Here is a 26,725-nt window from a genome sequence, read left to right on the forward strand (position 1 = left end):
ACCAATGTCTTTGACATTATTATTATCTATATCAGGATTGGCGAATTTATGGCACGCATGAAAATTTAGCTGGCAGCTGAACGATTTACAAATTCATTTTTTTTTATATATATAAACATTCTGCATTTATATTTCATCGTTCTATACACCCATATATATTTCAGCTGGGAAATTAAGTAGCCAACCAATTTTGTTACCATTGGAGGTTATGTTTATTATTGGTTACAATAATTATTAGATCCAGCTGATGTTCGCCATAGCAAGTGTCAGTGAAGACGTTAATGTAATTTAATAGGCTACATAGTGAAAATAAAAAAAAAAAACAAAACTTATTAGATTTATTAATAGACAAGACTTTCAAAGTTGGTGTACTGAGGAGTATGGCATGATTAATGAAGTCAGTAAAGCAGTATGTATTTTGGGACAGTTGTATGCAGAACCTCGTCAGTAAAACAGTATTATAAGACAAACTATAAATCACTCCCTGAGAAAATCAAGGACGAACGAAAAGAATTTATTAATTGGGCAGTTAAAAATAAAAATATTCAATCAAAAAACATAATGAAATTTATCGACAGCCATTCAAATATAACAGCTGTTTGTTATTTTGGCTCAAACATAATTGCTAAAAATGGAAAGGAAAGTGTGGTTAAAATGTTCCCACAACCTCTTCTTAAAAATTATTCAAAGAATAGAAAATATGTCTTTGGCTAGAAAGGGTGAAAGATAGAATCTCAAGAACTCGGTTGTAATTTTTAACTTTTTCAATAGGATTTTTAAAAACCTCCAATTTAACCGGATAACAAAAATTCCCCTTTTTCCTCATGAAAAACTGCTCGGCACGTTAGATAGTCGAAAAATAATATATGGGAAATTTTGGTATGCGCATGTAAAAAGACTAACCAACCCTGATCTATGTGTATTATCTACTTAATAAAATTATACTGCAGTGGCAAACGGTATCTATTGAAGGGATCTAGGTTATGGGTAAATGATAAAAAGTGGTAGGACTGTCATTTTGGTTTCATCTTCAGTATTTTACTTATACAATTTACTGAACAGATATTTTTAACTTTTTCACGGTTTGGACCTGCTCCATTGACTGTGCCAATTGAACCATACTCGTAAAGCGTGTGTTAAATAAATGGATTCAAATGAACTATACATTCACGAATAACATTCATAGTAGACAATCCAAATAACAAAAATTAAACTGTCATTGTCCGCAAACATTCTATTTTATTATTGTTTTCTATTAATTAAAAATTACTTCACTTACGATATCTCTAGTATTACTACCTACATACCAACTCAGTAGAGTTTCATCTTCTGGTGCTCCAAACATGGGGTCCTTGTACAATCTACAACCCATACAACTGTTGTTCGGTTATAACTCAAAAACTACTTGACAAATATTGATGAAATTTTCATAGCTTATAGACTACATTGTCAGTACATAACTCCACATCTGTGCCAGTCCATGGTGGCCACTTCCCAGCTTGGTAATCCAAGTATACACCAATTTTTGGTAAATAGCTCAATTTCGGCAGTGAATTTTTGGCCTGCCTCTTCTGCTTCCTATTGGATTGCTCAACATTAAGGCTAAGCATATGCTGGAACGCAGCGCATTGCAACTCGTTGCACTGCCAGCATAGATTTCTGCTCGACGCGTCACGTTTGATCTCGTTATTTTTATCTTCACTTCAATGCAGGGCAGTGAAGATGAAAATAAAATGTCCAAATGAGACGTGTCACACAGAAATTTGTGCAGACAGTACAACGAGCTACCCTGCTCTGAGCAGACTTCGCCGCCTAGCTGATAGATGATAGCTGGTCAATAATTCCTTAGAAAAAAGCATTAAAACAGTTTTTATTTTTGTATTTTTTTTTATTTCTCAACATAATCTCCTTGGAGCTCAATACACTTGGTTAGACGTTTCTCAATTTTTTTTAAACCGTCAGAAAAATAAGTTTTCGGAAGGTCCTCAAAATAAACATTTGTCCGATCGATGACTTCTTCATTTGAAAAAAAACGTTGTCCACTTAGCCATTTTTTTAAGTTTGGGAAAAGGAAAAAGTCACTGGGGGCTAAATCTGGCGAATACGGTGGGTGGTCGACCAATTCGAACTTCAATTCTTCAATTTTAGCCATTGATCGTAAACATGTGTGAACACGGGCATTGTCCTGATGAAATAGAATTTTTTTCCTGTTTAAATGAGGCCGTTTTTCTTCAATTTTGTTTTTTAGCTGGTCCAATAAAGATGCATAATAATCCCCTGTTATTGTTTTTCCTTTTTCCAAATAGTCAACGAAAATAATTCCACGTGCATCCCAAAATACAGTAGCCATAACCTTACCAGCTGATTTTACGGTTTTCGCCTTCTTTGGACATGGTTCGCCTTTCGCAATCCACTGCTTTGACTGTTCTTTCGTCTCGGGAGTATAGTGGTGAATCCATGTTTCATCTACAGTCACAAAGCGACGAAAAAATTCATCCGGATTGCGTTGCATGAGCGACAACAGGGCTTTAGAGGCCACCACCCTATTGCGTTTATTGTCGACTGTGAGCAAACGCGGCACCCATCTTCCAGAAATTTTTTTCATGCCCAATTTGTCATGTAAAATAGAAATGACGCTACCTTTTGAGATCCCTGTAACCTCAATTATCTCACTCAACCTTAATCTTCGGTCACTTAACACCATATCGTGGATTTTATTGATCATTTCTGGTGTAGTCACCTCTACAGGACGTCCTGAGCGTGGTTCATCCTTTGTTGATGTACGACCACGTTTAAATTCATTTAACCAGTTATAAATAGTTGCGAGTGAAGGAGCAGATGTGCCGTGAACTAAATCCAACTCATTTTTTATTTCCTTTGCTGTTAACCCTTTTATATTAAAATGTTTAATAACAGCTCTAAACTCAATTTTCTCCATTTTTGTAAACAAGCAAATTTTTTTTTTAAATGTACGAGAAACACACAACAACCCGACCAATCTGATTGAAACTTCGCAGCATACTGAATCGGTAGTGCCGCTGCATGAAAACAAACCGCTTACAGTACTAGTCGCGCTACCTGTCGGCTTTTCTAAGGACTTATTGACCCACCCTCGTACCTACCTATTATGTAATTGCACATAATGTGACACTCTCTCAAAGTAACACCAATCTATACCTACGCATTTAGGTAGGTACCTATGCTTATTTAAATTGTTACTTATTCATAGGTAAGTATCTATGTAATTTATAAATTTACCAGTTAGATCAGTGATACTCAACCTGTGGCCCGCGGGCCGCATGCGGCCCTTTAAGCTTTTATGTGCGGCCCGAAACACATGTATTATCAGGAATTTCGTATATCTTGAGATTCGTTTCGACTTTAACGGACAGATAGTGACACCCGAAGAGGATTGTCATTATGGTCCACATCAGATCTAGTATAAGAGTGTTGCTATTGCACACGATTAATTAAAAAAAACACGCATAATTTTTAAAATCTCAAAAATGTTTTGTAAAAAAGGGGGTTTCATGATTTTTTTCGTCACACCAGTAGTGATGCGGCCCGCGTTACTTTACAAATATATGTATTTGGCCCGAAGAAAAAAAAGGTTGAGTATCATTGAGTTAGATAGTATAATAATGTGAAATTTATAATTAACTTTTTTGTTGAATACCTACAAGTCTTAATCAGTTAATATCTTGGTATGTATCTATGTAGGTATATAACCAGTAAGTACCTACCTATGGCAATTATTCAGATTCTGTAAAATAGTGTGAAACTATCAGTGGCCAAGTTGAGCAAATCGACATTGAAGGACCTACGCAATTTCTTGTAAACTCTGCATACCTACAGGACCGGCGCATCCATATAGGCGAACTAGGCAACCGCCTAGGGCACAAGGCATAAGAGGGCACATAAATGGAGAACTAAAATTAATTTCCATATTTTAATAATTTTAAATAATATGTTTTATTTTATTTTGATGTTTTATCTGTTTGTTGTAATTATGTATCATAAGTAGTGATCGGATTCGGAATCTGGTGGCGTTCCATGGCCAACTTCAGGTATACAAACAATACAGCCATATACAAACGATACAAATCCCAGGGTTTTGTCACACAGCTGTATATTGTTTAGTCTAATTACTTAAAAGCATTTACAAGGCGGTTCTGGGCCTGAAACCCAGCCTCTCGCCACGAGATTCAGAAAACATTCCGATCGATAATCAAAATTTTTATTTTCTATCGACCGTTTTTGTTAAAACTACGACATTTCCAGGTAGGCGGTCTAACCTAAACCAAGATAAAAAGAGACCGTATACGTTTTTACTCAGCAATTTATGTAAAATATAGTTCAACAAATAAATATATAATTATTTCTCTGGGTCGACACGTCGTTGGAAAGTTTTATCTAACCGTATCCCAATGTTCACTCTCAAACCATAGAGCGAAACAAGGTGGGAGAGCCGAATTGAAGCTTTGATGCCTTTAAGATACAATCTTGGTGATATATAAGATGTATTAATGGAGATATTTGATGACCCAATATTCAATAATTTATCTCGAAATGACCTGAATTGAAGCAAAGGCCCTTCCTTGCTGATTTAATTTGCAATTTTAAATTTATGGTGTCAATGTTGCATGGTACAATATTCTTTTAGAAGTAAATATTACAAGAAAAGGATACTGATATATTATATTCTGCTTCAAATCAGTTAGAGCTAACTAAAAAATATTTACTAAGATGCAGAAGTGATGAAATTTATGAACAAGTTTTAATTGATGCTGCTGGGATTGCAAAGATGCTAGAAACACAACCAAACTTTGACACAAAACATGTTCGAAGGAGAAGACAGAAACGGCACTTTCAATATGAAACTGAAGACGAGGCACCCCAAGAACCTAAACAGCAATATAAAATAGGTTTCTACTGTCCAGTTTTAGACATGGCTATGCAATCTATCAAAGAGAGGTTCAAACAATTGAAGCAATATAATATTTTAGTTGACTTCCTGGATGACATAAATATTATATAAACAAAAAGCCACCTGCAGATATACTAGTCGACTGCAAAAATTTAGAAAATGCTTTGACTCATAATGCTTACAAAGATATTGATGCTAACGATCTATGGAGTGAGCTTCAAGGTAGCTCGAAGACTTGCTTATCTAAATCTTCTAAAAAAATCTATGCCACCACCAGAAGTACTGCTCCTTATAGTAGAACAAAATATTGAAGATTGTGCACCAAATGTTTTTGTAGCTCTAAGAATATTAATAACACTTCCTGTAACAGTGGCAAGTGGTGAACGTATTTTCTCAAAATTAAAGCTTATTAAAACGTACTTGCGCTCAACGAGGTCGCAAAACAGACTAGGAACAATAATTTCAATTGAGTATGACCAAACTACGACATTAGATTTGAAGGAGTTGGTAAAAGTTTTTGCAAAAAAGAAGGCAAGAAAAATTAAATTTTAATTCTGTAATAATGTCTATCTGTTTGTTAAAATGTGCATTTTTGTTTATTATTTGGTTACAAATTCTCTTTTTATTTAAATTAAACTGTATATTTGAAACTGTGAAATTGTTATGGGTTAGAGTTATTAAAGGATATTTATTATTAATTAAAATTAATGTTGTCCTTTATTTTCCATTTTATAACATAAAATCACATAACACTTTTACTGGTAGATATACTAATATAAAGTTTGAATATTACTACAATATGTGTTTCTGGTTAGAAGTCCAACTGAAGAGTGTTTTTTATATTACTGGATAACTACTTCTTTTTCTTTCGACCATGTCCGATCCTAATAGGATCATATGGGCCTCCACAGAGTAGAGGTTTGTATTAACAGATTTTTTTTTTTACGAGAAATGTATGTCAGCCACTTGCTCAACCTATTAGGTCCATACCCTGAGAGAGACAAATTGAAAAACAATATGTATTACGCAGCCATACCGTTCATCCGATTGCGATAAAACTTTGTCAACTTATTGCTTGCACTTGCGCGAAGAGTATAGGCTATATCTTATATATAAAAATTAATGTCTGTTTGTCTGGTTTATGAATTAGATAATCATCTTCTTCTTCTATTCATATGCGTTCCTATACCATTCATCCGATTGCGATGAAACTTTTGTCAGTTGTTGTGCGCACACCTGCGAAGGTTTCTAAATCAGTATTATACAAAATACAAAGTTTGCTGTTTGTTTGTTCCATCTAATTTTGAAATTTTTTCTACATATTAATACTATTAATAACGTTTGCATATTTTAGATTCGATTTTAATTTTTGGTACTCGCACGCCTTGCGCGCACAAAAACACGCCACATGGACAGGCTCTAACAAAGAGATGCATGAAAAGAAAATGCAGAGCAACCAATCAACCATATTAGACAATATTTTAATAGATTAATTATACTAAGGAATCAATAGTTTTTCAAAATATTATTTTCTCAACGCTGACTTTCATACATTATATTTCAAATTAAAACATTTTCGTTTTAAATAATCGATTTTTTTGTATGAATTGATATTATATATGCAGGGCTTCTTTGATAATAATATTATGTTAAATAGATAAAATATTATAATTAACTATATAATCAAATTTTCAACATACCTACCTGTATTTTGTGTCTAATAGGTTTATATAAACAAGTAATTTTATACACAATATGTCAAAAACGAACCCATGTTATATTTTTATTTCATAAAATATTTTCATAATACACATGTGTAAATAGGTAGGTAATATAATAAACTTTTTTTTGTTTGTAATTAACTGTAATAATTATTTGTGTTTTTTTATTTAACCGTTTTATCTAAACAATAATGCTATGTTATTTTATCTTAGAACAATATGTAAAAACAAGACCATATTTCTTATTCCAATATTTAACCATTTGCTAACTGATTTATGTTTAATTTTTCAAAATATTGTGTTTTTTGTATTATTAAAAATAAAATACTTACTTCCATTTGCATTATTCTTTCTTACCCTGAATCCTAATAAAGTTTTTATTGCGGGAACCTTTTATAATGAAAATACGTTTATCATAAATTGGTTGTAAGCTTGTGTTGATAAAAAAAAAATACTCAGTGGGGCGTTTTTATGTCCGAGTATGGCCCATTTGCAGCAAAGTGTACATAATTTCAGAGAAATAAAACTTTGTCTCACAAAACGAGTACACACTGACATTTGTGTACTACCTCTGTGTGAGGAGTCCAATCTCTTTGGGCTCTAAGCATTTTTGGTCGGAAGAGATACTTAAATAAAAAAGGGTCTTGGAGTTTCTCAAATTTTCCGTAATTTTTTTTTCTGAGAAACAATAAACCTATACATTTTCAACAGATGACAACGCATACTATATTTTCACCCCAAATAGTATAACTTTGGAGGCTCTGTACTATAATTCCACTTTGCAAAGATGGCAACACTGTAACTACTGTCATCGCTTGCAGTTGGCCGCCATGTTGCAAAGCTGCCAAAACGGCAAAGTAAATAAAAATATGACAATTTGGGCAATTTGGCAATGGCATCTGTTTGCGATACGAGCGTAGATAAGTTTCGAGCTCCCGATATTATTGTTCTTTGTTAATAATTTGTAGGCTACAGTATTTCTTCCTGTAAATGACAAGTTTAACAAGTTATGTAGGTTTTATGTTGATATTGTAATGTGGATTAATTTATTATTCTCGCCTGAAATGTCATTTAAAAGTTCATTCATAGAATATTAGAAAGTGAACCATACAATTCTAATTTTTAAGATACCGGCGAAGGTAACTAAATAAAACTAAAGCTACTATTTCAACAATCCAGACATTTGTTACATATTAATTTATATTTTTCACTGAATTATTAATTAAACCTGTAGATTATTATGAATCTTGTAAGTGAAAATATGAAGCTAATTGTGTAAAACATTCCGTATGTCGTTACGGATTTTAACATGATTTAAATACGCTAATATTCATAATATTTTAAGGGACATCGTTATAATATGAATAAGGGAGTAGAACCTTGATTCTTTTTAACTCCTCAGATTTTCTAATCGATTTGTTTGTTTACAGTTGTTACAAATCATTATTCTAGTTTTACGCCAAATTATAATAATTACTAATTTAATTGTTTCTACCGTAGTGCCCAAGTGTTGAATAATAATGGATCCATCTGTCTTTCAATTTTCTTCACCATCTGCCTTACCACAAGAATCAAAGCTTGTAACATATATGGTAAGTTATATCCTCTTAAATAAAAGTAGCATACTTAAGTACCAGTAATATCTATGAGTAACATTGAATTAATCACCTGATTTATCATCATAAACCTTCCCTTAGAGAAAACTACTGTGATATTTGTTATTGGTAAAGATACTATACCTACTTAAAAATCAGTCCATAATTCACATTTTTTATGTTAAGATCACAATATACGTATGCTACACCAATCTATACTAGGTATGTAAGGCAATTAAAAAATATTATTACAGAATTGTTTTTCATAACTTGACACAATGACCGAAGTAACCGCAATAATAGCTGGCCACACCACGTGGACATGCTAGAATTAATACCACATACATAATAAACTTCCCATGACAGATGAGTGGCTATGTGTCAGTGGCGAAGGGTGACTTTTTGAAAGAGGTAGGCTGTGGGAGTAACCATGCTTGTCAGATATATTTGCGGGAAATAAGAAGATAATCCAATATTACTACTGATGAATAGGTACGCTAAAACGAAGTAATTTCAAAAGCTTAATTGGTTTGTTATAATCACTTCATAAAAATAAGCAATTAGTTTTAATTACTTATGTATTTTCCTAAACATTTATAAACGTAACATACGCTCAAAATATATTACCTATCATCTATGAAAATGTCCGTTGTTATATATGTATTATGTTCCATAACAATTTATAATTTAACCCGTAAAACTAGACATTTTAAAATACTTCTATATTTAAAACACAGACTTAGGTAGGTACAATATCAGATATCTAAATTGTCTAATGAGTGAAATAATAAATAAATAAACACCACGAGATAAATTATTTTATATTTTTAACAACAATCAACACACATTTATGTGATTGAATCCCATATAAATTATTTTTTAAATTATCTTCTTATTAATTATTTTGAATAAATGCGCTCTCGCGACGGAAGCGCTAACGAAACAGCTTGTACATTTGTATGCGGGACGCCAGACATTTTGAAATAATGAGAAAAAAACTTCATATTGAAAAACCCGTCGATTCACGCGAAAATAATCCTATACAATATGCGAAGGGTAACGCGGTGTGTTCTATTTGTTTAACTTTCGAGAGATGCCATAGATGGTGGTTATTGAAATATGGGAAAAGATCGTAAAATTATGACAATTATACGACAGATGTCTTTGGGAATATTGAATATATTATTATTTGTGATTATATAAATACGTCAACATGAAAATAAAAATTATTTTTCTTAAGAAGGTAGGCTTTAAATAATCGCCTAGTATGGAGTCTTCGCCACTGCTATGTGTAAAGTTATGAACTCTCGGGTCTCGGGGTTCGAATCTCAAGTTTGGCAAATTCATGTAATTTTTCAACTGGTGTTAGCATCCAGAGAATGTACCCAACATGTCAAGTGTCATGTGGCTAACATCTATTTCTCTTTAAATAAATCTGTTATAAAACCTTTTTTTTAGTCTGCCAAGATTCAAATCGGAAAAGTATTATGGGACTATGGAACTGGAATATTACTGATGAGATGTGTCAAATATCCACTGATCATTAGACTCGCGTATTATTCAATGTGCTGTGATAAAACGTTAATTATGTAGTGTGAATGGATGAAAGCAGGAGACAGTGCCATAGAAATGTATTTAAAATGATTTTTTGGATTTGCAGTAACAGGGGATGGGGGTGTACATGAAAGAGAGCAGAGGAATTTTTAGTACCATAGTTGGCCACTAAGGGCATGTCCCAAAATACAGTATAGTGCGAAAACTTTACGGGGCGGCTTGGAGAACTAGATCCCCTTATCTCGCGTTTCAGTATTCATTCCCCTCACCTTGAAAGCATTTGACGTGTCTTATAAGTGCGCGGTATCTGTCGTTTAGACGTGTTAATAGTGGCAAAAGTTTTGAAAAGTGACAGCAAGAAGTTTATAAGTCATCTTATCTCCTACTGTGAAGAAGAAAAATGACAAAGTAACATCATTTGGCTATTCAACAACGTTATCGAAAGAGTTGCCGCGATACAGCTACAAAACACACTTGAAATTTTAATGTTGCCATATAAAATTTATCCTATGTTATTAGGAAAAAATGTATACCATTATTTGAAATTTGCGAAAATATATACCTACTAGCAGTATCACCCGGCGCTGCCCAGGAGTGGAATGGTTTAATATTTGAAAATAAAAATTCTAAATTTAATACGTGCAAAGGATTATAATATTTTAAAAAGTAAAAAAATATAATAGAGATTTTTATTTTTAACATAATATAGTATATTTTTGTACATGTATTGCATTTAAATATTTTAAAAAGTAGTACATATTCAATTTATTATTTTAAGGCTTTTCCATATAATATAAATATCCATCCATCATTCCAGGGCTTTTCGATATACCTACAATATTTGTGGCCTTTCCATTTGGTGCCAAAATATATAGATTTTTACTACTCCCCACTCTTGATGCCGCTACATACAATTATTTGTGAGTGAAGCATTCCGATCTAATGTGGCAGCACTGCATCGCTCGCGCCGCGCTGGCCCAGTTGCCTCCCTGCTGATTAGCGATTCTAATAACACAATTATTATTTGCATCTAACTTTGCCATTTGACCTCTGATCGAGCTGAAATAATCGCCAATGTTTTTAAAATGTACACATTCTCGCGACATTTCCAATAAAAAATAGGGGTTGCAACATTAACTTCCGCGTTGCAAGACCTTTTTCCGCTAAAACCGTAAAACTGTCCCCGGGGTGCAATGGGTTAAATCTGAAATTCGAGACCAAATTATTATTTTTTTATATTATATATTTATTAAAATTATTGTCCAAATTTTGTTGAAATCCGACTGCGCGTGTGGCTTTGTATAAAGAAAAACCGACGCGACGGTACATAGCCACATCCAAATATATTCTTCAAATTATAGTTTAGATTTAAGGAAGTGGGAAGTAATATCTTCTAATTCTGGCAATACTCACAATACTTCGAAACAACACGAACGCCGTCGCCAGGCCTCACGTTAAAGTTTTCGGTCTCTAGCCACTATTATCACAGCATTTTATAATTTCACTGAAACAAGATCAAGGCAAATGGCTTCACTTGTGTTCTGTTTTTTCCGATCAATAAATTTTTCTGATCAATAAAAAGTACTATTGATAATTTAAAATCATTTATTACTTTATATTATATTATAACCTACAGAATAATTTAATAATCACTAAAATATTTTTGTTCTATAATACTTATGTGTCTTTGTTTCAGAATCGCAGTTCTAGTACACCAGTTCCAAATTCACAGAACATTGGCAGAATATCACAATCCTCTCCAATAGCTAACAAAAAGGTGATATAATTATTCAATCAGTCTTAGGTACATTACAATTCTATTTAGTTCATGTATCATTTAGAAGTTCACAAAAGTGATGAAGGGCCTTGATTCACCAATCATATTTTGTATTCGACATCCGCCATATCACTTCTTACATGTCAGGGGCACCACTTATCGGGGGTAATAGGAAGATGCTTGGTACTCCCCGATGTTATGAATATCTGTTCTAAAGGTTGAGGTGTGTGAGTGGCATGGAGTGTTTTGTGGCGTGATGAATAACACACAGAGATGGTATTTTCATGGTTTTATATTGTAATAAATTTAGTATAAACACGGCACAGAGTAAATGACTTTTACATTTATATTGGTTGAGTTGGAATATTTACATTATAATTTGGAATTTAGATTAAGTGAGACGTGGAACAAAGACGCGTTGTCGACTACATTGTTTAAAGACGAAAATGCAGCTGTTCTAGAACATTTGAGATGCAACCGCTTCCTTTTCCGTTTTTGCATAGTTGTCTATGGTCTATGAATGACAATAGACAACAACATGACAGTTTGTAGGTTTATATACAAAACCTCTACAGATGTGCTTGGTCGACACAGTAGTTATGACGAGGATTGTCTGCTAATTGTCAGAAAATCGACTATCATTAACATGTTAAAATATCTCCACATTTTAGTGTAATAATGTTCAATATAGTATTCACAAAATTTTAAAGAGGTTGGACTATACCTAGAGAGATTATAATTTTTTGTAGTACGGCTCTTGATATCACTTGCAGGATGTTTTTAATGTAATTGAATTAGTAGCCGTAGAGAATTTAATATGTTTTTGTATTGAGTAATAGCGGGCTGCTTTGGTGTGGTGTTATTTATGATTTTCTGTTCATCTAAATATTTTCAATAGTGGTGGTTCATTAACTTTCAATATAAGTATATAGAGAAAGTTTTCTTCAATATCTTTGACTTAAAATATTTTATGAAATACTTATTGAAAAATATTTATTCACAGATCAATGAGTTTACCCCAGGAACATACTTTACTGGGGTTGATGCTATCTCTAGTTCACCGAAAGGGTCCCCGCCTTCGCCGACTGTTCCAATGTCCGCATCACAATCATCATCTTCAAATGCACCCCAAGTGCATCAGGTAATATATACTAATGAAGACTTATTGATTGTGCAAGGCGGTAGAGAAAAAACTGACCAGGATTAAAAAACTTGGATAGAGTGTGGAAGAATATTGTCATACAAATTGTAAACGTATAAAGTAATGCATCACATGTTTTCATGTGATTATCCAGGGAAATTTGTTTGTATGCAATTATTGTGCAGAGTTCAAAATTTTCCATTGTTTCTTTTTCTGCAACTTGATAATAGTTAGTGTACTAATAATAAAAAAAACGTTTGAGTCAAAAAAAGAATAGGTAAATACATAAGAAAAAAATCAGAGAATTAGATATAGAACAAGTCACAGTGGAACTGGTCAGGCATCAATCCACCCAATAGCCTTCAGTTTGGTCTGGTGTATGCCTGAAATTCATCCAGGGAAGGCATACATGTTACATGACTATAATTTGCTCCGTAGTCTGAATCTCACTACACTCGCAGAGTGAGGATTCTCTCAAGCCCCACTTTTACATCATATAAGCACATCTGTAATGCCCACACTGATCTGAGATCTGAGGTAATTGCGATGTGTTGCGGACGTACTCTGTGTGCAAAATGCTTAGATATCTAAAAGACGGATATTTAAGTTGGTATAATTGTGTGAGCGAGAAGCCGCAGCAAGGTTAAGTACTTCTGGGGTCTATTAATATGACATTGGATGGCACAGAAAATTCGTAATTAAGCGTATATTGTATTGCAATAAATTCAGCTGTCATGAAATGTTTAATAACAATTAATAATTTGCTATTATTTGCAGGAAAATGTTGGTGGCACTACATATTTCTATTCAACCAATAGTGATTCGATAACCAGCACTCATAGTCAATCAATTGGGAGCCAACAGGGACCGGTTGCATCAGGCACAAGTCAGCCCACCACATACACTCCGCCTCACATGTACACAGGAACTCCCACCCATGTTTCATCATTCAACTCTAAGTCAGGTAAGTAACTCGACTTTTATCACAAGTTTGTAAAAAAGTTCATGCGATAATTATTCTAATATATTTTGTGCATAATGGTGTCCCTTCATTGCTCTTGCGTAATTATACACTGCTAGCCAAAAAGTTTAATTTAAATAAAGGAAATTATAGTATTAACCTTTGTATTATAATTCTTGATGGAGGTACCAATGGTGGCTGGCCCTTTAGGTAAAATGGTCAATGACCCTGCAAAAATAAATATTTTATAATCTATGTACAATGTCAATTATAATTATTATTATCGACTAAAACGTCAACGTGAGACGCACGCTAATGTACATGTGTGTGTAATCACCATACAGACACACACATGTCTCATGCTCGCTCAGTGCACCTCGGTCATTTGAGAAAATGCGTGATAAAATATTTCTTTCTCTCTTTTTTCATATGTGAGACGGAGAGAAAGCACAAAATTGGCCATTTTTTTTTTATATTATTTATATTATTATTTTGTCGCAGCATAGGCTAAATCCGTAAAATTTTGGTCAATGCCGAGAATGAAATAGAGATACATTTCCAATGTGTCAAATGAAACAGATATAAAACGTCGTAGAACAACACTTTTTCAAGCTACTGGGTATCATCAACGGAGTTTTTATTAAATGTGTTTGATTGTTTTAATCTCATGTAAATAGTATTAGGTACAGTTATTATATAAATAGACACAAAGTTTGGTTTTTAGTGATTTATAACATTCTTGTGAAGTTTTGTGGCATTGGCGACGGTTTATTTGTTTGAACTGATACTTAAATTTGAAATATCTTATTCGGTGGATCATATTTTAAACGAAATAAAGAATAATACATTTAACTATGATAAGTGAAAGGAAAAATAGACAATTTTTATAATGATTGATGATTTTCAAAAAGCAAAGAAAGAAAAGTGGACCTAATTTACAAAAAAATATAACGTGTCGTGTGTAATTTTGGTTAACGATGGGTTGGTGATGTGAAAAATGGACATTTTTTTAAGGGTAAGTACCTACCTATAACAATTTCTAGCACTTCTATAATGTATAAAAAGCCAATTTGCAATACGTCTTTTAAGTATACAACGAAAAAGCAAATTAAAATAATATATTCAAAATTGACTTACCACTTTTTCGGGCCTAAGGCCGCCAATGGGTGGTAAACCATATTTTTAGTGTAAGGCCATCCGCTCACGCAGAAACTAAAATCTGACAAACTGGTAGGTGATGGAACTCATAAACTGGACAGTGACCGCACACAACACAACTGAAACCTAATAATCTCTTAACCTCAAACTGTCAAACACATTGTCTTTCCTACTTCATTCCAAGCTTTTTCCATAATATCTTTACGGGAATATTCTGGCTGTCTGTAATTATACAGGCAGGAGTATTTCTTAACATTTGCCACATATTTTAAATTAAAAATCGGTTCGCCCATCTTTAACTTTTGACGTCTTGACTTGTTGTTGCTTGTTTAGTTCAGTTGAGTGCTACCAATTTTGGTGAGAAAGTATGATTTTTCATCGAATCTACTGATATTGGTAAAACTGTTTTATGGGTGACTGGAAACTGAGAGACTGGGAGATTAACATGTCGTGTCTCTTCGGTTTCGGTCGCAGACATTTTGAAACTGAGAGATTCCATTCTTGCCGTCAGCGAGCCACCATTGAAATACATTATCTAGATACTGGAGTTTCAGTGTTGTCTTTTTTGAGTATTTACATGTGCGGATGGCCTAATTGAATGGGTAGTCATAGTAAAATTACTGTTCTGTACTTTGGCAGCTATAAACTTATAACCACTATCTATGGTGACCTGTTCTGATGTTGTGTATATAATACTGCTGTTCGCGATTTTTTTTATTGTTTATCCAAATATTCTAAATAATGACGGTTCCTTGTAGTATAACAAACTTTTAAATGAAACCCTGGCAAATAAATGTCTGAGAGCAAAAGTGTGATATATGAATAAATCCGCAAAGCGAATTGACTTGCAGATGATTTAATTATTAGCCTTACTAACCTTTTTTTCAGTTTCAGTTTCATATATTTACAGCAGTTTCACAAGGTGGAATCACATATCCTATACAACAGGTATGACGGATACAGAGTCTACATTAATACAATTGGTGTCTTTCACGCCGAGAAAGTTGTGCTTAGTAAAGAAACTTAGTATTGTCATATCTGTATCGGATATCTGAATCCTCCATGTGAAACCGCACTTAAGATCGGTGTCTTTAAAAGGTTTAGGATCGAATTTAGCTGTAGCGCCATGGGAAGAAGAAGTCTTTAAAAGGTTTTCTTAAACATATTTGCTGCTGGCATAGTGTTTTTGGTAATTTAATGATTAAGGAATGTTAATTTTAAACTAGTAAAACCTTGTTATTCATTGCCTCTTCTGTATAGTGTAAGCTGTGTTTGTTATAATCATTTTTTATATTCATTCAAATTTAATTGAATATATTTCTAGAAATCCCTAGTTTTATTTTAATATTATAATGATGTATCCCTATTACCGGAGAACGGTTTTATTATTGACAATAATAAATACATATTTATATATTTTTAGGACTGGCGGCCTCCTTCTACATGCCAGATGTACTCCGTGCCGAAATTCTCCAAAAAAATCAAATATCTCTTTCTCAACCTGACCCTCAAAGTTTTCCTGGTAAGAAATATCTTGATGTTCTTATGATCTTTTATATATCATAACTTACTGATCTGTAAAATAAATAACTAATATACCACATGAGGCTTTAATGGTGTTAACTGTCAATTCTTGGTGGAAAGACATTGTATTAATTAAAGTCAAACAATATGTATGTATATATTACTTTTTCCACATAATTTGATAATGATCTGGACTGGTTTCATTTGCTTCACTAGGATCAGTTGTGAATATCAATATTGAAGTGGATTGAACTGGTTCTTATTGTTTTTGGATTATGTGGAATAACTACTACATAATATTATTCTCTTTGATTTTATTTAATACCACAGAATTGAGCAAGTAGCGATTTTAATTGTGTAATCATTCATGTCCACTTCAAGGTGCTCTCTATTTTCATGACATTTTTCATGATCATCAAGTGTTTGTACTGTTCTAATTAAATATATTGATTATTTAAGATCCCTCTTGTATAATTAAATAGGTATTTAATTTTTACAATTTTATACTAACATATAACTATCATATTTCAGAACTACCTAGCTCAGTAGAACAGTATGTCGATGTAGTTCCCTTAGAAATGTGTTCCGTTACTTCTGGAGCAACATGTTACCGTGCCGCCCACCGCCAGACTGGACAATTGTTTGCACTTCGTAGACTCCATGACTTTCGACTTGCTTCATCTAAATGTCCGTTACTGATTGAAAAGTGGAAGAAACTTGATCACCCAAACCTTGTGCAGTTGCGTGAAGTTTTTTCCACCAAAGCATTTGGAGATAATTGTAAGGAAAGCTATTTATATTATTATTATTATTATTATAAATATACAGATATAAGTTATTATAATTTAATTAATTAGTATATAATACCACAATGGTCAAGTTGCCACATTTTGTTGACACAGTTGCACATGCCATTTGGATAACTTTTTTGCAATGATTACCCACTGTTTCAAACTGTTTAAAATTTAGAATAGTCAGAAACAACTTTAGGAGTGAATATTTTTGTCTTCCTTCACTGTTTTTTAGTAGGTAATATAAAATAGACATAAATTCATTGTATATATGAAAGATATTTATCATTGTTTTAATAATTATGTGGTGTTGTTCTAGTTATATTCTGTCGGATATACATATTATGACCACTGATATCTAGCGAAGTAAAAATCCCACCTGCTCTTTTATGTAGATCTCAGCCCCTCATTTACTACAAATCCCTCTCCATTTGTCACGTACATCTCTATATCCCAGCCCCCACTTGACTTCATACTGCACTGTTGAGGTATCGAACGGGATATTAAACTCGCATTGTAACATTAAAATAGTTTACATTTTAAAAAATCTCTGAAAGTGTGAATTTTTGAAACTGCCAACTTATTTAATACCCTTTCGATTTTTCCTTTGCAGCATTGATATTTGTCTATGATTATCATCCCGGTTGTGTGACATTAATGCAAAAAATAATGACTTCTGGAGGGTCATCGTCTGAATCGAACGGCCATATATCTGCGTATGGCGATCCATTTTGTACTGACCCTGACGCACCTAGACCCTATACACACCAAGTAAGTGAAACTAATTGACTGATGTTCCAAAAAACTTTTTTTTTTAACCATGTCCGATCCTAATAAGATCATATCGTCTCTGTTCTGGCAGAACACACTAACTGGAGAATACTAGTTTTGAGTAATTTAACTTTGAAGTTGTTAAAATGTTTGAAATGGTCTATCATGTGAGTTTATTAAGTAATCGTAAAAAGGATGACTTTAAAATAAAGACTGTTTATTTTTAAGAAGGTTTCCAGACGGTAAAGTTTGAAATAAGGAACATTTTGGTATAACTAACTCAATATGTCATTTTTTCGAATTAGTGTCTTCTGCCAGAACAGTGACGATATGGGCCTCCACAGGGTGGAGATTTTTGTATTAACATCTTCGCTGCCTCCGGCTCCGATCGGAGCCGCGTCACCACTCATAGTCGGTACCGCCGTATCCGATCGGAGCCGCCTGTATAGTAATCACGAAATTGTCATTATTTCACTGGCACTACCATTGAGTGATTTATTTCTTAGCTGGCATCGTAGATGAATACGTTACCGATATTTTTCGCTAGTTGGTTTTTAATTTGTTTTTTTATAGACATTTTTCGGCACTGTGTTTTATAAGGTCCTACCTACATACCACTTATCATTATCACTTATCACATGTTCGGCAGTGGCAGCATTAGGTTATTTAGAATATTTTTCAGTATGATTTTATAAAGATAAAAAGTTTTTTAGTCAAGCACGCCACTGTGCAAAGAAAATATTAATTGGTATTCACATTAGTGTTACTCAAGTGGTTTGCTTTGAAATTTGATACTTTTCATAACATGGTGAACACCAAATCTCATAAAATCAATTAGGGAATGATAAATTTCGTTATCTCAAGGCCATAAAAAAATCCATAAAATAAATTGCGTAACATAATAATATTTTCTAGCATTTTACAAGGGCCTTCATTCACAAAACCCCCTTGAATGTTTTCAATGTTAAGTACTGTGAAAAATGTTATAATTTACGACTTGTAATAACATAAATTATTTATAACAAATACGGTTATATTTTACTGCCGTATTGACATGTTTATCTACCAAAAAAATATTATTAATATAGTCATCACTTGTTTTCATCTACCTTGACCTAATTTTTACGTTTTCGTGGATTGGCACATGGCGTCAATTCTATAGTATATACTAGGCAGCGAAACTGTTAACAGATTTTTGTTTTTACGAGAAATGGATGTCAGCAACTTGCTCAACCTGTTAGGTCCATTGACTCATACATAAAATTAACTTATACTCAAGAAGATCGTGTTGGACAGTAAGTTCAATAACACAAAATTTACTCAAATTAAAATAAAACAATTGATCAATTTTTTCATATTCGTTCATCGCTCATTTTATAACAGTTTTCAGTAACCTTTCGTATTTATGTCACAAGATGCCCCTAGTAGCACTACACTTAAGTTGCTACACATTTTATTGGTTAGATGATACATTTTCAAATGAAATAATAATTAATGTTTTTCAGAAAAATACAATTTTACGAGCAGCACACGGTGGAAATATGTTACCCGAAACGACCATTTGGAGTTTGCTTGTTCAATTGACTGCAGCCCTGCGTGCAATCCATGCTGCCGGCCTTGCTTGCAGGTATTCAATATGAATATAATTTATATATGAATTATAAAATACACACTTGGTTTTCCCTATAGTTATCATGTAAGAGGATATATTTTGTTCTTCGTGGCTACAGTGAAACCCCGATTCTACGGTTTTCTACGGAACGATAAATTAATTTCAGTTTCTCAGCTAGAGTTCTAGTTTTCTTCATGGGGGGGGGTATTTTAGTTGCGACTTACAAAAATTTGTGATAGGAGATGCGAGGCAAGCCTGAGCGCCGACCGACATGTGCAAACGAAGCGATGCGTATTTATAAAAATGTGTATAAAATGAAATACTTTTTATTAATATCAAATCGAGCATCACTATTGTGACCATACCGAAATTAGATTTGATATAAATAAAAAAATCTGTAGGTTAAAAAAATATAGATTATCGAAAAAAATGTCTAAAATCGTAAGTTTCATATTTTTATGCTAGGTCTCTGGTAGGTGGAGTATTTACCTTACCTAAATGACATTGAAAAACAACAGTGAATTTATTTTAGCGTTATATTATAAATTATTGTGTCAATTTTCAATTTAATCTTGATGGACAAACGGCTTATATTTCAAAATGAATTACAGTCGAACTTGGTTATTACGAGGAAGATGGGACCGACTAAATTTGCTCGTTATAAGCGTTACTCGCTATATCAGAGAATAGGTATTTTTAAATGAGTGGTCACATAACACAAAAAGTTGCAATTCAAACAAAAATACACAATTAGAATTTTTCCCCGAAACAAGCATGGCATTCATAACTACAAAAGAAGTTGTTTATTGTAATGAACACTGGTAGGTACCTACTGACTTCATAAACTTTGGATTTTTTTACATGCAATATCATCCATATGCGTGTATACCTTTTCAATATTGTCGGCGAAAACATCAATTAGGTAGGTACTTAGACACTTAACTGGTGTCATAAACGTAATCCGATTCCGGCGGCATCCTGTCCGGTCGAATTTTATTGCTTAGGGTCGAAATGTTTTTAAACGATCGACACATTAACAGTTTTAAGAAAATTTTTGACCATATTTTAACTCGGTATAAATGACTTCCTATGCTTCACAGATGGAGATTTATTATTAAATAAATGTCTATAATTTACTTTCAGGAAATTAGACCCATCCAAAGTTATTATGAGTGGATATCGAGCACGGATTTCATGGTGCGGCGTTGAAGAAGTAGCTGGGGCAGCAGGGGGTGGGGGGACACCACCGCCAGAAACTGAACAGGCCCAGCAAGAAGACTTGAGTGCTCTCGGCCGCATGGTGTTGGCTATCGCCTGCCGCAATGGACGGGCCCTCTCACCCAATCTGGTCCACACCTACATACAGCTTGTATCACGAACTTACTCTGCTGATCTCAAAAATCTCATTCTGTTCGTACTAACTATACTTCAATCAATCTGTCAATTTAGTATTTACATTATCATAATAATGTAAATACTAAATAATTATCATATTTTTGGAAACAATAAAACAATTTTTTTTTTTAATTTCAAATAACCTAATATTACCTACATTAAAATATTTAAAGAATGAAAGACACTAACGGGTGATCCGCTTGGTCATATGAATTGCTATATTTATCAAAATTGGTGATATTATAGACCTATCCTATTTATATTGTCATTACCATCATCAGATTGAATCAGTCCACTGCTAGACAAAGTCCTTTCCAAGCTAATTCTATTCCTCTCAAATTTATGCATTGCTTTATTATTTCGTTCCAATATGAACATCCCGCACCGGGTAATGTTTTACGGTAATGATGTGATCAAAGACTAAATTTTAGGTCAAATTTTATTTTTTACATGGCTAACCTTCTTCTTTTACCTAAATGGAACACACGGGAGATTAATTCACGTTATATTGGATAGAAATTTGTGATAATCACATTTAGGTATTGCATTATATTTGAATGATTGAAATGTATAATTTATCATATTTAATGTGATTTAAAGAAAGATTTATATACCTACAAATGAATTGCACAGTGGTAGTAATAGGCGCTTAACTGAATCTACATAATATCATGTATGTGCTTTATTTTGTACATAAGTAAATATGAATAAGTCTTCAATTAGGCTGCCTAGTCTTAATTTTTTGCATTTTTGTCTAATCCCGGCATTGAAAAATGACTACATAATTCTTTGGATCCTGAAATTGAAAATTCCGTATGGTCTTGCAATGCCTAATATCTACTTATAGATATATTATTGAATTGAATATATTATGTAGTTGAATAACTCTGATGCGTGACTTTCAAATACAATATTTTTTTATAGATATTTACTGACAGTCTCATCACGCCGTAGTGTCACTGATCTTATGCCAATTATCGGAGCTAGATTTTACACTCAAACAGAGGCGCTCCAAAGAAGAGCTGACGTGTTGGAGGATCAACTTGCTATGGAATTTGACAATGGACGATTATATCGGCTTTTAGTAAAATTGGCAACTGTCAACGAGAGACCTGAGTAAATAATATTAAATTTTTAATTAATAACGATTATACTATATACCTGTGGCGAATGGTGGAGGTAGGCTTTGGAGATTCAGCATAAACAGAGCACACTACACTTTGTCAGTCATACTTATTTATTTTCATTGAACTTTGAATACAAATTGCACTTGGAATTGGTTATTTTTTAAAAATCAATTAAACGCTGCCTAATATAATACACACTTTTTCAGTCATACTCATTTGTTTTTATTGAACAACTACACAAATTGCAGATGGTTTTTAAAATTCTATTAAACCCTGCCTAACCAAACCATTATTGATAACAAATATTCTTTATATACAAAATATCTAAAGTTGTGTATGGCATAATTTTAGATATTTTATATATTCAAGAATATTTTATATCTGTTATGGTTTGCTTTAGACAACTTTAATTGAATTTTAAAAACTAACCAATGCTATCTGCAATTCAATAAAAACAAATACGTATGACTGACGAAGTTTGGTGTACACTATTTATGTCAAATCTCCACAACCTACCTCTGCCCTTTGTCACTACTACATACTTACGATTGATAATATTCCCAATGTTAATTACAAAATATTGGTTGAATTCAGGTCCCGAATAAGGATTAAGAAATAGCTAAGAACCAATCCTCATAAAAAGTCTATTAAGATCCATATTGTTGGAGTTAATGTGGTCTATCTGAAGTTATGATGAAACAAAATATTTATGATACACTGCCATGCATAATTTTTTTATATGTACATTAATATTCTTTTTTGGATTCCACATTTGTATGTTTTTTAAAACAATATGTTGGACAGTTCTAAATGAATATAGAAAACTTTATCATATAAACATGAATGTAAAGTTAACAGGCTATATACTGCTAAAATAATTGAGTCTACATGCCTAGCTAGACATTTTACTCAATAAAGTAATGATCATAATAATATTATCTCAAATAGATATGTCTATATGCATGTGTACATATAAATATGGAAACTTGATAGTTAAATTGTATAAAATCTTAAGAAGCCTTGTAGAGGTAGAAGATTGTGGGTTAGAAAGAATTTAATTCAATTTTTTCCCCGTAGACTCAACATGGATGGTTCTTGGGCTGAAACTGGTGACCGTTACATGCTGAAACTTTTCCGAGACTACTTATTTCACTCCGTCTCGGCAGATGGTAGACCTTGGCTGGATCACGCTCATCTCACACACTGCCTCAATCAACTTGATTGTGGAACTGAGAATAAGGTAACTGTGAAGAATTTAAATGAACATTGCTTATAACGGGTACATGGAATAATAATTATCTGTTCTTAGCACATTTTGAGCGGGAAGGGTATTTCTACCCGCGCGCCGTACCGATGCGTGTCGGCGGGACAAGTAGAAATACCTTTTACGCCGGCTCCACTTGAAGTGCGGGAAAGGTATTTCTACCCGATTATTGCATACGAATATTTTATGTCAACGGCTTGAAAATGTTTCAAACTACACACACAACTACAAAAAAAAATAATAAACTGTCGTTTCATTTACTTACACACATAGCCCATATGAGAGCTCGTGTGTAATAAGGAAATTTGTTTAGAGTCAATAAATCGGCAAACTATATTTCTGTAGACGATAAGAATGCTAAAACTATATCCGTCTTCTTTTCACACTTGTTTATTTTTTGATGGGTGAGCAGGAAGACCGACATTTTGTGAAATATCGATGTATTCTTTAAACATGGCTTGTTCGCTGTACTGCGAATGAGATTATATGTATATTTTTATGATGTGTGATCAATACATATGCCTCCTTCTCATACTATAATATTATCCTTTGTGAGCGAGTGAAAAGATGACAATTCATGATCGACGGAATGCATTCTTCGCACTTGTTGTAATATTGTGCGGTGAGATAACGCTGGTATGCGAGCGGAGCAATAAATTATTACATGAGTGGAAACCAATGTTATTTAGATGTCTGTAATATACTACGATCTATATGGAATATCAGTATTGAATTTTCAGTTTTGAAATACGGCGCTGTAGAACAGGTGTGTTTTTTTTTTGTTCTTTTAAAGTTTATAAGGTATTAAATCCGACCAAAGGACTAACTTACAAACAGTTTTTGCGTAGTATAAGCAAATTTTGGATAGCCGACCATATCGTTGAAACCGATACAATTTTGAAAGAAGCGGAGCCATCTACATCACGATTACCGAGAAGAGTGGTTAAAAGTGATCATCCCCACGAGAAGCACCGGCGATGCTGGCGCGACGCGTGTGGTCTCGCTAACTTATATTGTTTTTATCTAGAATTTCAACTACCTACCTCAGTTGTCACAATAATACTGTCCATTATTTTGAATCCTTTTATGCTTATTGCCTTTATTTCAAAAATAAATGAAACCATTTGAACTCCTTTTTATAATGTATTCTGATTGCAAAATAATTAAGCCATTCCCACGGCTCCACCATTCGATGCTTATTCTATTCCATGACACTAGTAAAACATACAATACATTTATAACAATACCAAATTTAGACAAGATAAAATCTAAATTGTTTGAAATAAATTGTTCATTCAATCTGTTATTAAATATGTTCAATTTTTATTTTTTTAGGTTCAGTTGATGTCTCGAGATGAACAAAGTGTTCTCGTCGTATCGTATGCAGAATTAAAACATTGCTTGGAGCAAGCCTTCCACGAGGTTACTCAAGCAGCATCCAATCATTGAAATATAAGTCATCAAAATGAATAATTCCAATTTATTAAAACACTCCAGCGGGGCTATTCTAACGTATCCAACCGTTTCAGTTAACATCTCAAAACAGCTAATTGTGATTAAATTATCACAATTACCACATTACCTATTCCGGCGGTTAATCATGTAAAAAAGTTAACCATCCGAGCTGTCAAACGGTGATAATATTTAACAGCAGCTCAATCAAGCGTGCTACTGCGAGAACGGGATAGAGTATTTCAATTTTACATATCGATCGTGTTTAGGAAAAAGGGCGTAACCCTCACAGAACAAATTTTACAGGAGAGGTAAAAAACGTTTTTTGAGAGATTTTAGTTTAATATTTTTTAAAAAATAGGGACAGACATTAGGTGCATGATGATTGATGATTTGGTGTAATATATTTTCGATCTAACAATAATTAAAGAAATTATTACAAAAAAATTATTAAAATTGAGGATAAATGCTTTTTTCCGTAAATTAAAAATTAATTAATCTCAATTAAAACCTGAATTTGGATAATAATTCGGCATTTGCGGCTTACTTCCTTTTTATAGAACGTGTATTTAGTTGTATACATTATTAATATCTAATAAAAGCAGTTTTCGAAAAATCGAGGGTTACGCCCTTTTTCCTAAACACAGTCGATATGGAGATGCAAGATGTAAAGTTTCGAAAAAATAATCACAGATGGCGCTTTCTCTATTTGTGGGTTCGATTCTATGAGTATATTATTTCGATCCGTGGCTGTCAAATTAATATCGAGTGCAGTATGTAGCAAAATTTTTTTTTATTGATTTCCCTACTGCAATGGCACTTATTTTGTATGCTGACGATGTAAGGAGACGGCATGTGGAAGAAATTTACGCTGGACGCTTATGCTTATGTATTTTCTTAGTTTGTTTAAAATACTTTATGGTCCATTGTCCTTCTTACTGACTATACAAAATAAATGGAATACTAAATGAATATAACATAATTATACTTATAAACACTAGGATAATGTGTACCTATTTACATATTCTCAATAACAACAAGCTTTCTGTGAAATATTGCTATGTATCAACATAATTTACATACTGCCTACTAACAACCAACATGACATTTCTTACTGACTATACAAAATAAACGGAATAATTAACTAATATAACTTAAAATTATAGCAACAAATGCTAGGATAATGTGTACCTATCTACCTATTGTCAATAACAACAAGCTTTCTGTGAAATATTGCATTTATCTACGTTTTTATCAACACACTTTCTATACTGCCTACCGACATGACATATTAATATCGGCTACATCCAACACAATTTCGGCGAGACCACGGAACGGCTTACATGGAGTTTAAATTAGACCACGTGTTGATGAGAGGCCGACCAAAAAGAATTCTGGTAATAAAGAAAGTGACAAATTACATCGACATTTAGTACCTATAACCAATGACATTTAATATGGACGAATCATGTGGAAAAGAAAATGACACTCACTTTATTGTCGGGTCTGCCGAATGGCATAATCTGTTCTAACGCCATTACAATAAAGGTGATATTGCTATAAATTCCTGATGCTTTTTGTTGGTCTGCCGAATGGTTCGGTTCGAACGGGTTCGCTCAAATGAACATTGACATTAGAAACACTGCTCTAACGCCATTACAATAAATGTCATATTGCTATAAATTCCCGATGCGTGATATCGCATAATGGAAATCGCATGACGCCTACCTATACATGCGAATTTATTTGCTAGCTACTGTATTGAGTGCGTCGTCCATTAATAATGTCATTGCCTATAACTCTACTTTATGACAGTGCAAAATTGTCATGAGTAAGATAGATTATTTCAGTTTTTGACGTTTAATATTATAAGCAAAGCTCTGCCCATTTCGACGTTCGTGTAGTAAAACCATAGACAAGGCGGCAGAAACATGGCCTATTTTGACCGACGCCAG

The 26,725-nt window shown here is 33.2% G+C and overlaps 1 protein-coding gene across 2 annotated transcripts; it reads left to right on the forward strand.

The window, feature by feature from the left end:
* Positions 1-7,519: 7,519 nt before the first annotated feature.
* PAN3 (Poly(A) specific ribonuclease subunit PAN3) lies at positions 7,520-25,210 on the forward strand. 2 transcript variants are annotated; one of them, XM_085943724.1, is made up of 13 exons: positions 7,520-7,787; positions 8,149-8,240; positions 11,494-11,574; positions 12,578-12,715; positions 13,493-13,679; positions 16,258-16,356; positions 16,890-17,138; positions 17,763-17,920; positions 19,426-19,547; positions 20,676-20,942; positions 21,852-22,043; positions 23,132-23,294; positions 24,654-25,210. In XM_085943724.1, exons 2-13 carry the CDS (start codon positions 8,169-8,171, stop codon positions 24,765-24,767), a joined length of 1,842 nt encoding a protein of 613 aa, XP_085799850.1. In that variant the 5' UTR covers positions 7,520-7,787; positions 8,149-8,168; the 3' UTR covers positions 24,768-25,210. The 2 variants fall into 2 exon arrangements, with proteins under 2 accessions (XP_085799850.1, XP_085799854.1); XM_085943728.1 differs by having other exon boundaries at positions 7,520-7,659.
* The last annotated feature ends 1,515 nt before the right edge of the window (positions 25,211-26,725 follow it).

This window comes from Rhyacophila brunnea, unplaced genomic scaffold, assembly GCF_057557595.1.
Source record: "Rhyacophila brunnea isolate RB1 unplaced genomic scaffold, BYU_Rbru_1.0 scaffold_1, whole genome shotgun sequence".
Classification (NCBI taxonomy): domain Eukaryota; kingdom Metazoa; phylum Arthropoda; class Insecta; order Trichoptera; family Rhyacophilidae; genus Rhyacophila; species Rhyacophila brunnea.